Below are 16277 nucleotides of genomic sequence, written 5' to 3'. Positions count from 1 at the left end.
CCATCTGTAGTGATCCCTGAGTTCAGAACTGGTTCAGCTCTGAACAACACAGTGTGTTGCAAATAAATAAATACATAAATTCAGACTGTCCACACCTGAGGGAAGGAGCTCCTTCTGTCTTCCAAGGCCAGCTCTCTAAGTGCCTTCACAGAACCTGACCAGAAGAGGTTTTCAATGATTGAACGAGTGAGCAGCTGTCAGGTGGACTGAAAAGAAGTCTTCTTCCAGATGATCGTTGTTTTATTTTATTGATTTTTGGGTTTGGGCTGCACTTGGCAGTGCATAGAGGTTACTCCTGGCTCTGCACTCAGGAATTACTCCTGATGGGACTCAGAACCATATAGGATGCCAGAGATCAAAACTGGGTTGACTGCATGCAAGACTATGCATCTTTTGTTTTAGTGGGGAAACTGCTCCGGAGGCCCCATTTGTTTCTGCAGCTCTCTGTTAGCCAGACTTGCAGTTCAAGGCCAGGGTCTGAGGACATGGTGCTACTACTCTGGGCCATGCTGGGGCTGATCCAGGCTGACCCCAGAACTGCTAGAGAACCCCAGGGCTACCAACAGTGATGCTCTGTAAATCATGTGGTGCTGAGGTCTGAGCCAGACAATCCCACAAACCCCTTTCCTATTTCTAAATGAACGATTTCATCAAAAAGAAAAAGGATAAGTCACATTAAATGAAAAATATTTTTCATACAGAAGATTGAACCAGCATTTGCATTTGCTCTTAATTTGCTCCATTTTGTGGGGAAAAAAAAGAATGTTATACCCATAAGTACATTCAGAGTTGTGTATATGTTTATGTAGGTATCAGACCACCTAGTAACTAACTATACAGACATGCGCACAGATAAAGACTTAAATAGATATCCTACTTATTTTAAAAACTGAGTGGTACTTTTATGTACAAACTGGAGCAGTCAAAGATGAAGTAACTGTTTTCACAGAACCATAGTGTTTGCTGTGCTAAGCAGAAAGGACAGGCAGATGAGTGGCATGTTGATGGTTAGAGTCTGTTCATGGCTGTGGGGATCAGGCTGTCATTTCATGTAGACATCTAGTCTGTTTCCAAACCTTTAAGAGCTAACGTCAGTCACCCATGTTTCTCTGTCAGCATCCCTAACAAAGTTTCTTCTCTGCCAAGTGAAAGAAGACAGCTGAGTTCAGAAATCTTTGTGGTTCTTTCTCTGGCATCCAACATCCTGGGGGCAGCCCTGGTGGTCCTTAGCACTGCAAGCCCAGCAGGTCTGCTGCACACTTGGGCTGTTGCACTGACCATCCAGGTTGAACCTGACTAAGAATCACCAGGAGTGAATCTCTTGATCTCCTGATCCCATCTCCCCAAAAAAGAAAAGGTATCAGATTCAATTCCTGGCTTCCATATGGTCCCCCAAGGAGTAATTTCTGAGTACAAAGCCAGGAGTAACCGCCAAATACCACCAGACGTGACCCAAAAAGTAGAAAAATTTTAAATATTTCTTTTTTTTCTTTTTTGGTTTTTGGGCCATACCCATTTGACGCTCAGGAGTTACTCCTGGCTATGAGCTCAGAAATCACTCCTGGCTTGAGGGGACCATACGGGATGCCGGGGGTTTGAACCATGGTCTGTCCTACGCTAGCGCTTGCGAGGCAGACACCTTACCTCTAGCGCCACCTTCCCGGCCCCTATTATTTCTGTGTGTTGTTTTTGTTTTTTTTTTTGTGGTTTTTGGGTCACATCCGGCAGTGCTCAGGGGTTTTTCCTGGCTCCGTACTCAGAAATTGCTCCTGGCATGCACGGGGGACCATATGGGATGCCGGGATTCGAACCGATGACCTTCTGCATGAAAGGTAAATGCCTTACCTCCATGCTATCTCTCCGGCCCCAGCCTAAATATTTCTTAATTAAAAACATTTTAGGTTTTTTTTTTTTTGGCGGTCACACCCAGAAGCATTCAGGGGATACTCCTGGCTCTGTGCTAAGAAATTGCTCCTGGCAGGCATGGGGGACCATACGGGATGCCGGGATTCGAACCACCACCTGTCCTAGATCAGCTGCGCGCAAGGCAAATGCCCTACCGCCATGCTATCTCTCCAGCCCTAAAAAAAATTTTTTTAAGGTATCAAGCACAGAATACAAATAACTGGGAGAGTAGGGGATGTGAAAATTGCTTTTGGTAAACTAAGCATCAGTGTTTCAAATAGTGAAAAAAAAATTGGGTGATTAATTTATAAACAAAATATGAGATAGGGTAAATGGCTTTATGAAACTTGCTGATATTACTGAGAGTTGGAGAAATAGGTGGTATAATGGGTGGCTTGGATTGCATGAGACTGACCCTGCTTAATCTCTGAGTACCATCAGTAGTGGCCTGTGAGCATAGAGTCAAGAGTAAGCCCTGAGCAATTTCTGATGTGGCAAAAATAAACAAACAGCTTTGTGATAGGACTACACTAGATTAAGGGAACACATGCAGTAGTGCTCAGAGTCTACTTTTGGCTAGATGCTTACTCCCAACATTGATCAAACCTGGTTCTTAAGTACGTAATGCATGCATATTAGTCCTTTAAACTATCTCGTCAACTCTATCATTAGATGCTCTTGTTTATGAATATTCATTCGCCCTAAGTAAAAAATTGTTGAATGTTTCCTTTTGACATAGCTCATGATCTCCAAAAGGAAAGGTCTACTCTCAACCCTTAAATCAACTTCTCTTCACCCTGCATTCTCAATAGCTCCTCTGGGGCTAAGGAGAGGATTTACAGAGCTGGGGTGCATGTCTAGTGTGAACCCTGGCTCTATATGGCCTCCCACACACTACCAGGTGGAACCCTGATGGTCCCTCACACCAGCTGAAGAGAACTGTCGCAGAGAGAGCAGGAGATAAGAAAAAGGAAAAATCAATGGAAAGTAGAAAACTTATGTTCACAGAATAATCCTCAATGCCAGCTATGTCTGAATCATAAATGACATAGAAGAGACAGTTGGGAGTTTGCCAACTCAAAGACTAAGTATTTTGTGAAATGCTGCTGCTGAAATTGGGCTCACAGCCATGGATCATTCATAGGATCAAAGCCAGGTCATGTTTGCACCATATCAAAGTTAGGAGCTCAGTCATGAGTCCTTCTATAGACCTGCGTCAGGCCTTCCTTCTGCTTCAACACTAGAGTTAGTTCATGTAGATAATCCTACTTTATTCTAAGAAAAAAATATTCATAGACAAATAAGTAAATATATTTAAGCCAAAGAAGAAGAAGCCTTCCTTTTGCAGTTTTGAAAAAAATGCTCTCTTGTTCCTGCTGTCATAATATATCTCAAAACTATATCTCAGACTCTTTTTATTCCCACCCCAAAGAACAGGTTGATGGCTCAGGTTTTTGTGAGGTGCCACACCTGGTGGTGCTTAGGGGTTACTCCTGGTTCTGCATTCAAGAATTACCCCTGGTATGATCAGGGGATATTGGGATACTGGAGGTCAGACTCATGCAAGATAATTGCTCTATCCACTGTTTTTGAATTCTTTCAAACTTTTTTTGTTTTGTTTTGTTTTTGGGTTACACCCGGCAGCGGTCAGGGGTTACTTCTGGCTCTATGCTCAGAAATCACTCCTAACAGACTTGGGGAACCATATGGGATGCCGGGATTTGAACCACTGACCTTCTGCATGAAAGGCAAACACTTTACCTCCTGTTATCTCTCCAGCCCCTTCTTTCAAACTTTTTTTTTGTTTTGTTTTTTATTTATTTTTGGGGGCCACATCCATTTGATGCTCAGGGGTTACTCCTGGCTAAGCGCTCAAAAATCACCCCTGGCTTGGGGGGACCATATGGGACACTGGGAGATTGTAACTCCACCCTGGATTTAGGTGTACCTACCTGAGACCCTCCCATTCCAGGGAGTGGTCTTGAAAGGTTATATAAGGCCTTTGACCCAGGCGATTAGCCCTTTTTGGCCCCTTTTGCTCTTTTGGTCTTTGACCAGCATGGAGGTCAAAGGGAAGATGGCTGAAAGGAGTTACTAGTCAAATCTACATAGAATTGATATGTGAATTCATTATATTTTGTTCATTCTTTTTCTATGTTTAGAAATTGGGTATATTGCCATGGATAAAGATAGAAATGGGGGCCTGGAGAGATAGCACAGCAGCGTTTGCCTTACAAGCAGCTGATCCAGGACCTAAGGTGGTTGGTTCAAATCCCGGTGTCCCATATGGTCCCCCGTGCCTGCCAGGAGCTATTTCTGAGCAGACAGCCAGGAGTTAACCCCTGAGCACTGCCGGGTATGGCCCAAAAACAAAAACAAAAAAAAAAAAAAATAAAGATAGAAATGGGAATCTTTGATTTTTCTTTTTTAAGAAGCAGAAGTTCCAGTAACAGTCATTTTTTACAGAACTAATAAATTTCCCTCTTTTTTATTTCAGGCTAAAGAGAACGGAAGATTAAACTATGCTAAGGTAGGTAGCTTTTTTTTTTTTAAATATACTACCCCTTCTTATATGTGCCAATTAGGTGTTTAATGTTTATTTGTATTTGAGAGGTCAAAAGAGAATCACCCCCATTCAAAGCAGAAAATATATTCCCTGTGAAGTTACAGGCATTCATGAGTAAAATCTCATTTCTTTAATGATACATTTAGGTCTGAAGCACTACTCGTGACAGACACTATTGGGTGTTAAAAGTACAACAGTGACCCAGATAGTCTTTCCTATCCAGATACATTCTAGTGGGAGAGATAGGTAAATAACTCATTGGACATGAAGTATAATGCCATTCTGTAGTAAGTGACCTGATTTAAAAAAAAAAAAGTAAGCCAGTGAAATCATTAATCTTTGTCTTTGACCTGGGGAATGGAAGGCAGGGGTTAGTGCTATTAGATAATACAGGAAGCACCACCAGCACAGTCTTGGACTTTTCAAAGCCATGGTTCTATATCACCTATGGGGCTAGAGTAATAGTACAGTGAGTTAGGTGCTTGCCTTGCACTTGGCTGACATGATCTTCAGTATCCCATATGGTCCCCACAGCACTTCCAGGAGTTGATTTCTGAGCACAGAACTGTAGCATGGCCCCAAAACACAACAAAAATGTCATATGCCTGGATGATCCTTGGTGGAGAGAAGAAAGGGTTTGTAACATTTTCATAGATAATCTTAGGTATGCTTTTTTGGGGAGTTGGGCCAGATATTTGTTTTAGAACCACATGCAGAGGTTAAAAGGCTTTTTCCTGGCTCTGTGCTCAGGGAGACTCAGAAGACCATATGTGATGCCAGTAATCAAAATCAGGTGAGCTTTGTGCAAGGAAAGAGCCTTACCTGCTGTACTATATTTCCAGCTCTCCAAATATAATGTTGACACATAGCTTGGAAATTGCTACACAAGTTCAATTCATTTCTGTGCCACGGCAGACCTGTGGGCACACTTGAGCCATAAACTCTTTGCCCCTTGGGGACAGGTGGAACACTGATCAGTGAGATACATCTGAGGCTTGGCTAAAGAAACTTAGGAATCATGGGGTTTATGCAGCAGTCAGGACTGTCATGGGGGTGAGCATACCTCTTTTCCCAAGACAGGACTCTGGTTGTGACTGAGACTCCAGAGTCCAGGGGGATTCCTTTCAGACTGATCAGGAACCCTGAACTCTCCATGCATACCCATATCTCTAGGCCTTTATTCCAGCTTTTATCTACCTGAACTGCAGTCCCTCCTGTTTTCTAACTCACCAACTTTGGCCTCCTTTCAAAAAAACCTACATCATAATAGCACCTCTGACCCCACAGGCCTCCACATCTATTGTCCCATCGTCAATATCTCTCTAAGTCCCATCATATTCCCACACAAGCACCATTAATACGTCTCCTCATGCAGACAAGCCCAGCACATCTCAGACTGAACTCAATATCTCCCCTGATATCTCTGCTATTTCTGTATTTTAATAGACTGTATTTTTTAGCAGTTTTAGATTAACAGCAAAATTAAGTCAAAATGCCTTCGCATTTATCCCTGCATCATGCAATATCCCCCACCACAAATATTGTGCACTTCTTATTTGTTTTGGGTTTGATTTGGTTGCAGGGATCTCAAACTCAATTTACCTGCAGGCCGCAGGAGGCAAAGTCAGGGTGATCCTTGAGTGCAAAGTCAGTAGTAAGCCTTGAACATTGTGATCCAAACAACTAAATAAAACAGAACAAAAAAAGATTCCTCTAGGGCAGGGCCACAAAATGTTGTACGGAGGGCCGCAAACGGCCCGCGGGCCGTGAGTTTGAGACCCCTGATTTAGAGACTACACCTGATAGAATCTCTATTGCTTAGAGATCTTCCTGGCAGTGCTTGGGGGATTAAGAGGTGCCAGATATCAAACCGGGGCCTCCTATATGCAGAGCATACACTCCAGCCTATTGTCCTGTTGCTCTGTCCCTTTATAGGTACATTGTTTATAATTAATGAACCTATATTGATACTGCATTATTGTCTGAAGTCCATGGTTTACAGTAAGAAACCTTGCTCACACCAAGGAAGCAACACTTGATACATGCTTGCATTCAGTTGGTGCTGTGAGATATCTAGAATTAAGAGCTGTAGACTCAAATCCATTTTGTTTTGTTACTCTAGTTTGGTTTAGGGTTGCTTAGGGGCTCATTCTGGGTCTGTGCACAGGTGTTGTTCCTAACAATGTTCAGGGGACCATGTAGTGCTAGAGATCAAATTTGGGCTCCCACAAAGAATACACTCAACCTTTTGCACATATGATCTCTCTCTCTAGTCAATTTACTCTTTATACATATGTGTCTGTGTGTGTGTGTGCTGTCTGTGTGCTCAACAGGCTTTCGTGCAGGCTTTGCCTGCATAAAATCAGATTTGATTGCTGCACTACATGATTCTCTGAGGAGTGATCCCAAACACCTGGGAGTACTCTCCCAAAAACCACTAAATGTCCCCCTCCCCCCCAAAAAAAGAATGCAGTCTTCTTATGTGTGAGGACTTGGGTTGTATCTCTAGTTCTACTTAAAAAAAAAAAAAAAAAAAAAAAAAAAAAAACAGCACATGGACCACCACAACAAAAAATGTTCCTACATGCAGCAGTCCCAGATTGCTCTACCAAGTGCCCAGTAATATTGCTCTTAATAGTAATTAGAAACCCTTTCCCTAAAATGTGCAGTGTTAGTCTGATATTTAAGGGCAGGGCTTGATCAATAAACTTGACCAGTATTTCCCAAAGTGAGTGGTTTCCCCAGAGGCACTAAAATTAGAAGAGTAGTAGCCTCAGTGCCGTTAGGAGGGAGGTGCTTTCTGTTTATCCACTTAAAGCAGATTTCCATAAGGCCAGACAATAATAGTACAGCAGGTAAATAGTACAGCCTTGTGTGATAGACCTAATTCAATCCCTACCATGAGTGATCCCTGAGCACAGAGTCAGGAGTGAGCCTGGAGCACAGCTGCATGTTGTCCAAAAACCCTCAATGGCCTTCTCTGAAAACTGTTGCTGAAAATTTTTTCAGCTCCAAGTACTGAGATTTGAGCCAGGCATCACTCTAAGGACTATGCTTATGTTTTGCATGTAGGAGACTGATTCCCATTCAAAATTTGTGAGATCCCCAAGCAGTGCTAAGTGTAGCCTCAGAACAAAAGCAGGGGGGAAATAATACATCATGAGTGTTCAGAAGTTAAAACCTATCTGAAGTATCTATTTTCACAAGGAAATCTTCTAGTCTGTATTTTGTGACTTTCTCTGCCTGTTTCCCAATGTTGCCAGGCTCTGAATGGGTGAAAGGTAGGGGCAGGCTGTAAAGGCTCTCTAGCCTGATAGTCACACTCAGCCGAAGAGTGGCCTGTACTCAAAACACTCAGATGAGAAATCGAATTACTTTTTAATTGAGTTCCTGTTGTGATAGAGCTCAGATCTGACAGCCTGACGCTGCTGCATTGCCTTTCATCTGAAGATATCAAAGCATTCGACCACTATTAATTCATTAAGTCTCTCCTGCCTTGTAAGGTGGTTAACAGGCCCCAGAGCTGTCTGCCTGCGATGGGCACTCACCTACCTCGAGGGCAGAATGAGCAGAAACGCTGTTTAACTGTTAAGTGATACTACCCAGTAGCTTCAAAAATGAGACTGCCTGGAGTCACTTTGGACCCAGTTTAACCTGCAGGAGTTTTATTAGGCAGAATGTAATTACCACAGTGAACTGTGGCCACAAAGATTGTTCTAATCATTTTTGTTCTGAAGCCAGTGCTAAAGGGATATGCACAGGACAGTACCATGACTGGTCTGTGACTAGATGTATCTTAGGCTTGCCCCTGTTTCCTAAGCTCCAGGAGGCACAAAACTGCGGGGATTCAGTGCTAGAGGGAAGAGAGCTACCTGCTGAACTGCAAGAACTTGTGGACACATATTGGTGGAGAAGCTTCTCAGACCATGTTCACGTTTAGTTTGCTGTGGTAACTAATATCTTTGAAAGAAAATGAATATGTTGACTATCCTTGCTTTGAAAAACATCTCTAAACTTCTGTGTATTTTCCCCAGCTGGAGCTGAGCGTATGCTTATAGTTTAGCCCTACTGCTACTTGAAACCAGCATGCTGCTGAAAGACTGAGGCAGATGGTATTTTTACCACTTCAGGCAAAACATGGCACCTATAGTTCGGCTTTCTACAATTCTAATTCTTTAACAAAATGGCTGGCTTATATATCCAAGATGCACACGCTTTTTTGTTCCCAGTTTCTTTTGAATGATGGCTTCAGGGTCTAGAGAGATTGTGCAGCAGATTAAACCACCTGGCCTTGCATGCAGCTGACCTGAGTTTAAATCCCCAATATCCCATATGGCCCCAAGCACAACTATGAGTGATTCCTGAGAGAAGAGCAAGTAAGCCCTGAGCACTCAGCTAGGTGTGGCCCTCAAACCAAAAATATAACAATAAATAGTAAAGGCTTTAGCAAAACAGACCCAAGTAAGGATCTCCTCAGCTAAAACAGACTGGTGCTGTGGAGTTGGTCTCCTGCTTATAGATGCCTAAGACTGTGCTTTAAATAGACTGTTCATTGTGCCACAATACCAAACAAGTTCCAGGAACTCCAGCCCTGACTGTTGAATGTCATTCCTTTCCTTTCCCCCAAGACTGTTGGAGGGAAGAGAATTCTTTGTTTGGTATCTTCACAAGACTCACACAAAACACACACTTGCTCACAGTAAAGTCTTTATTTATTTATTTATTTATTTATTTATCTATTATTTTATTTGTTTTGGGAGCCACACCTGGCTGTTGACAGTGTGGTTACTTCTGACTCTGCTCAGAAGCACTCCTGGCAGGCTCGCGGGAGTGGGGGGGGGTGGGGAGGTGGGGGGGTGGGACCATATGGGATGCAAGAATTCGAACCACCATTGGTCCTGGGTCTGTGCTTGCAAGGCAAATGCCCTATCGCTTTGCTATCTCTCCGGCCCCTCCCACTCAAGTCTCTAGTAAAGAGAGGTCCTGGAAGTGTTGTTTCAGTAGGAAGGACTCCAGCTCACAATCAAAGGAAGAGATGTCTGGGCCTTGGGTTTGTTGTGCCTGGTCTGCCCTGGGTTGGGTTGAGGGCAGCTCTCTCAGTGACAACCTATTGTGCCACTCAGAAGCAGCATGGAGGTTGCACTCTCACTCTCACCTGTTCCTCTGCTTTCTCCCCCATTCCCCATGCTCTTGCATGGTATTTTGTTTTGTTTTCATTATAAAGTGCATTCATGTAGGGAACACATTGCACTTTTTTTCTTCCAAGCAGTAAGTGCCGTCCACAGACATCTGCATCTGCACCATGACAAGGCACCACTTCTCTTGATAAAGAAGAGGCCTGTCCTGGTCACCTCACGGCATCCCATCATGGTCCTCTGCCCTTTTAGCCAAGTCTTCTTTATTTGTTACAGAGATTGCTTCAACTGTTTTTGCTGTATATTGAGCCCCAAGTTCCACTTTTGAAAAAAAATTATTTATATAGATTTGGGGCCACACCCAGCAGTGCTCAGGAGTTGTTACTCCTGGCTCTGTGCTCAGAAATTACTCCTGGCAGGCTCAGGGGACCATGTGGGATGCCGGGAATTGAACCCTGGTCATCCTTGGTCAGCCACGTACAAGGCAAATAGCCCTACTGCTGTGCTATCACTCCGGCCCCATGAGTTCCACTTTTTTGAACATAGAGTATAAAACAGATTTTCTGTAAATATTACTGTCCTTTCTTTACTGACAAAGCAAGACTTTTTTTTAAATTTCTTGGCAGACAGTTTTTGCATGCTTGTCTCTTTCATAACCCTAGCTCAGTGGCTGAGAATTTTTTTCATTGGCACATTTAGAGTCCAGATGTTGCTGTATTTTCTCTTTCCTGTACCTTCTCTTGGGCAGATGCTGCAGCTTCTGCTCTGTGGCTTTGCAGAGCTCCAGTGGTGAAATCTCCACACAGCATCCCTGTCTCCCATCATATTGTCTCATTGTGCCTCTGACCTCAGAAAGTAGTCCCAACATTTAGAGCTTCTGTTTTTGTCATTATTGTGGGGACTGTAGAAACTTTGTTAGCCCCCAATTTCATCTCCTTAATTGAGGGAAGAATTTGTTTGTTTTAGGCCACTCATGGTAGTATTCAGGACGTACTCCTCTCTGTACTCAGGGATGACTCCTAGCAGTGTCCTGTGGACCATATGTAGTACTGAGAATAGACCTGGGATTGACTGCAGGCAAGGCCTTATACTTTCTCCAGCACTCCCATCCCATCCTTTCCCGCTTTTTCATAAAGGACTTGTACAATAACATAATTTATAATATTAGTTATAAAATAGTACATTAGATATATATTTTAATAACATAATTTAAAGGGTAAATCCCACATTAGTACTATTACAACTATCTTACCAAAAATATAATTTAGAAAATTATTTTAATAAAATTTTTGTTTGTTTGTTTTTGGGCCACACCCGGCGGTGCTCAGGGGTTACTCCTGGCTGTCTGCTCAGAAATAGCTCCTGGCAGGCACGGGGGACATATGGGACACCGGGATTCGAACCAACCACCTTAGGTCCTGGATCGGCTGCTTGCAAGGCAAACACCGCTGTGCTATCTCTCCGGGCCCTAGAAAATTATTTTAAAAATTAAGGAGAAAGGGGGTAGCAGTGGTTTAAAAAAAAATTAAGGAGAATTAGTAAAAGATCCTGAGATGATGGTGGAGGGAAACTGACACTCCAGTGGAGGGTGTGGTGTTGAAAAGTTTATGCATTAAACTTTGTTATTAGAAATATTTTAAGGGGCCGGGTGGTGGCGCTAGAGGTAAGGTGCCTGCCTTGCCTGCGCTAGCCTAGGACAGACCGTGGTTCGATCCCCTGGTGTCCCATATGGTCCCCCAAGCCAGGAGCAACTTCTGAGCGCATAGCCAGGAGTTACCCCTGAGCGTCACGGGGTGTGGCCCAAAAACCAAAATATATATATATATATATATATATATTTTAAATCAAGGAGTGGTGGCGCAGTGGTATGGTGTTTGCCTTGCATGCAGCTGACCTAAGACAGACTGCAGTTCGATCCCCCTCTGTCCCATATGGTTCCCCAAGCCAGGAGCAATTTTTGAGTGCATAGCCCTGAGCGTCACCAGGTGTGGCCCAACCCCCCTAAAAAAGAAATATTTTAAATAATGGTACCTTATTTTATAAATAAAACTTATAAAAATAAATAATAAACATGATAAATTGAACTTCAAAAACCTAGGGGCTGGAGAGATAGCAAAGCAGATAGAGCCTGCAACTGAAGTTGCATGTGGCCAACTTGGGTTTGTTCCTCAACATCCCAGATGTTCCTCTGAGCTCACCAGGAGTGATCCCTGAATGCAGAGCCAGCTGTGATCCCCCCCCCCAAAAAAAATTTAAGGGTAAATTCAGTTACCATTATCTATGGATGCAACCCTCAAAAATTATACATACTCAATGAAGACTGAAAGACAACATGTAACAATGTAGATGAGCCCATAAAAGTGATGACATGGCCTTTTACTCCACTAAAATTTTCTTTTCTTTCCTTTCCCCTTCCTTTTTTTTTTTTTTTTCCCGCTGTTGTTGCTACGACAAGGGACCACATCGGTGCTTGGCAGGGGCACACACACCCTTGGTGCTGGTGTTCTCCAGCACTTTGTATTACACATTTGGTTACAGTGTTTGTACACCCAACTTTGTTGTGAGCTAGGCCTCACACACTGAATCTTGGTGCTTTCTCACACTTCCTCTGTGATTCTGGGAGACAGACCTGCAGAGCCAAGGATCTCAGACCTCAGAGTCCAGGGGTCCAGGGATTAAAGTCCAGAAGTGTGGGAGGCACTGTGGTTCACACTGTTTTGGTGTCAATGGTTGGTCTGGAGGCATAACAAGGTCAAGGCACTTTTCTTGCATGGGCCTGACCATTGATCCCCCAACATTACCTACCCAGTACTGCCAGAAATAAGTCCTGAGTGCTGACAGGTGTGCCTCCACACCCTCACAAGAAGAAACAAAACATAAATTCTGTTTTAAACTGGGATAATTTTTTTCCTATTCTGTCCAAAGCTATTAAAAACTGATAAATTATTTGGCCCAAATTCAGATTTTGGGCATGTATACAGATTTTAATTCTTGATCCCAAGAAATTGCTTCTCTGGCAAAAAAAAAAAAAAAGAAAGAAAGGAAGGAAGGAAGGAAGGAAGGAAGGAAGGAAGGAAGGAAGGAAGGAAGGAAGGAAGGAAGGAAGGAAGGGAGGGAGGGAGGGAGGGAGGGAGGGAGGGAGGGAGGGAGGAGGGGGAGTAAGGGAAGGGAGGAGGGAGGAAGGAAGGAAGGAAGGGAGGAAGGAAGGAAGGAAGGAAGGAAGGAAGGAAGGAAGGAAGGAAGGAAGGAAGGAAGGAAGGAGAGAGAGAAAGAAAGAGAGAGAAAGAAAGAAAGAGAGAGAGGGAAGGAAGGAAGAGAGAGAGGGAAGGAAAGGAAGGAAGGAAGGAAGGAAGGAAGGAAGGAAGGAAGGAAGGAAGGAAGGAAGGAAGGAAGGAAGGAAGGAAGGAGAGAGAGAAAGAAAGAAAGAGAGAGAAAGAAAGAAAGAGAGAGAGGGGGAAGGAAGGAAGGAAGGAAGGAAGGAAGGAAGGAAGGAAGGAAGGAAGGAAGGAAGGAGAGAGAGAAAGAAAGAAAGAGAGAGAGAAAGAAAGAGAGAGAGGGGGAAGGAAGGAAGGAAGGAAGGAAGGAAGGAAGGAAGGAAGGAAGGAAGGAAGGAAGGAAGGAAGGAAGGAAGGAAGGAAGGAAGAAGGAAGGAAGGAAGGAAGGAAGGAAGGAAGGAAGGAAGGAAGGAAGGAAGGAAGGAAGGAAGGAAGGAAGGAAGGAAGGAAGGAAGAGAAAAAGAAAAAGAAAAAGGCAAAAAACCAGAAAAGCACTGTTGGAAATGAGGTTGCTTCACACTGAATTTTCTTGTAAGACTTTAGAGGCCCGTTTGGGGGATGGAGGGGGCTGAAGCACTAACAGACTTCTCAGGCTGCTGACCTAACAGCAGTATATAAGAGAAGATACCGGAAGATTCTACCAGACTGCCATTGGAAAATTTTCAGTTCCTGACTGATCATTTCCTTGAGAGCAGGTAAACCACCTTTTTTTTACCCCTCTGTCAGCAATCATATCTCAGATAAGTATTTTTCCCTGCAGCAATAATGACTATATTCTATTTAGCTTCCCTACCCCCGAGACTTATTACTTAAGGTTGGTTCTTGCAACTCCTGTTTTTATTCCAAATATATAATTATGGATGTTAAAGTCTTCACTGGGACATTTTGATGCTGATTTTTGGTTTTGGGTTGTGTTTGTTTGTGGGTCATACCCAATTTTTCTCAGGGCTCACTAAGATCACTTTTGGCCATGCTCAGGGAATTCTATAGTATACCAGAATCAAAGCTGGCACCTTTTGTACTATCAATCTGACTTCATTAGGGGCATATCTGTTTGTAATTAAGCATAGAAGCTTTTATACCACATAAACTTTCAGTTAAAAGATAAATACTGGTCACACATGCCAGAAGTGCCTTGAAGCAGAATTTTGAATTATTTTTTCTTTATTTTTGTTTGTTTGTTTTGTTTTTGTTTTGGGGTCACACCCAGCAGCACTCAGGGGTTACTCCTGGCTCTCCGCTCAAAAATCACTCCTGGTAGACTAGGGGGACCATATGGGATGCTGGGATTCGAACCACCATCCTTCTGCATGCAAGGCAAACGCCCTACCGCTGCGCTATCTCTCTGGCACCTTTTCTTTATTTTTAAATTTGGGGCCTCACCTGGCTATTCTCGGGAGTTACTCCTGGCTTTCTCAGGAATCACCTCTGACCTATTTGGAGGATAATAACGGATGCCAGGGATCAAACCCAGGTTGGCACTCTGTCCCCCAGCATTCTAACTTTTCTGGGTCCATGTCTTTTTGCACAACAGTTGCCCTCTGAACATTATTTCATTCCCCATCAACAAGCTATTTTTTTCCCTTCAGAAGTTTCTGAGTACATTATTTTTTATTTTTCCCCTGTGACTATCATATTGCTTTGATGATCTATTCCTCTGATTTCTTAATGTTATTTTAAAATTAGATTCTTGTTCTCTGAGGTGTTAGAAATCCCACACACCTCAATAGCATTATCTGATTTAATGATCATGATTTCTATTCCCTTGTGTATCTTGAATAAAATTATTAAATAATTTTAATGATAAGACTTTATGACACCATAAAATATCTCACCCTCTCATTCATTGATCCAAATACCTTTGATACTATTTTAACTCAATCCTCAAGGCAATTCTAAATCTTTTTTATTTTTTTCTTCAAATCATATATTCCTAGCTGTTGACCTTTGGTTTCTAATTTTCTTATGAAATGTTATATTATTTAGTTTATAATAATATTTAATGGAGTGGTCTCTCCCTTTCTTAAATTTATTATTTTTTAAATACATTAAAAGATATATTTTATTTTTTATGTTTTTTATTAACATATATATCTTATTTAAACACCTTGATTACATACATGATTGTGTTTGGGTTTCAGTCATGTAAAGAACACCACCCATTACCAGTGCAACATTCCCATCACCAATGTCCCAAATCTCCCTCCTCCCACCCCACCCCCGCCTGTACTCTAGACAGGCTTTCTATTTCCCTCATACATTCTCATTGTTAGGATAGTTCACAATGTAGTTATTTCTCTAACTAAACTCATCCCTCTTTGTGGTGAGCTTCATGAGGTGAGCTGGAACTTCCAGCCCTGCTCTCTTTTGTCTCGGAAAATTATTATTGTAAGAATGTCTTTCATTTTTCTTAAAACCCATAGTGAGACCATTCTGCATCTTTCTTTCTCTCTCTCTCTCTCTCTCTCTCTCTCTCTCTCTCTCTCTCTCTGACTTATTTCACTCAGCATAATAGATTCCATGTACATCCATGTATAGGAAAATTTTCTGACTGCATCTCTCCTGACAGCTGCAAATTTATTATTTTTAATTCATGGACCCCCAAAATTGGTAACACTATATAATACATAGTATTTATCAGGAAACTAAAGCAGACTAACATTATTTATAAAGACCAGCCTGGAGTCAGAGCTAGTTGTACTCACCTCTTTACCCTGAGGACCTTACACAGAGCCTGACACATAGGAACCAAGAATTATTTACTCAATTACTGCTTTTTGTTTGACTTGTGTTTTATTATGTTTTGGGATTTTTTTGGGGGGGTCACACCCAGCATTGCTCAGGACTTATTTCTCAATCTGTGCTCAGAAATCACAACTGGCAGGCCATTTGGAATGCCAGGGATTGAACCCTGGTCAGTCGTGAGCAAGGGAATACCTACCCACTATCCTGTTCTAGTTTCTATTGTTTTTTGTTTGTTTGTTTTGATTTTTGGGTCACACCCAGCAGTGCTCGGGGATTACTCCTGGCTCCATGCTCAGAAATCACTCCTGGCAGACTTGGGGGACCATATGGGATCCCGGGATTCGAACCAGTGACCTTATGCATGAAAGGCAAACGCCTTACTTTCATGCTATCTCTCCGGCCCCTGTATTGTATTATTGTTGTCTGAATCAATATTCCAAGAGATATCTCAAACATGTGTACCTTTATTCTACTCTTTAATTCATAAGACATATTTAAATCCACTTTTGTTCTTATTTCTCCCCAAGTGTTTTTTTAACCAAATGCCCTTAATGCCTTGCACTCCCTGGGTTAAAACAAAACTTCAGCTGAGGTTACCTTTTGAATCTGATCTAAGAAGCACACTAGAAATGCCTTCCAGGCTGGTTCTGT

The 16277-nt window shown here is 42.5% G+C and overlaps 1 protein-coding gene across 1 annotated transcript in view; it reads left to right on the top strand.

The window, feature by feature from the left end:
• The window catches only part of PDSS2 (decaprenyl diphosphate synthase subunit 2), a 298925-nt gene that overhangs the window by 265821 nt on the left and 16827 nt on the right, over nt 1–16277 (top strand). Inside the window, exon 7 of the mRNA XM_049771201.1 lies at nt 4403–4435. Coding sequence (XP_049627158.1) covers nt 4403–4435 — 33 coding nt within the window. The remainder of the gene's footprint in view (nt 1–4402; nt 4436–16277) is intronic.

Source organism: Suncus etruscus, chromosome 4 (genome assembly GCF_024139225.1).
Source record: "Suncus etruscus isolate mSunEtr1 chromosome 4, mSunEtr1.pri.cur, whole genome shotgun sequence".
Lineage (NCBI taxonomy): Eukaryota > Metazoa > Chordata > Mammalia > Eulipotyphla > Soricidae > Suncus > Suncus etruscus.
The sequence above is the reverse complement of the archived record's forward strand: the minus strand, read 5'-3'. Positions and strand labels throughout refer to the sequence as shown.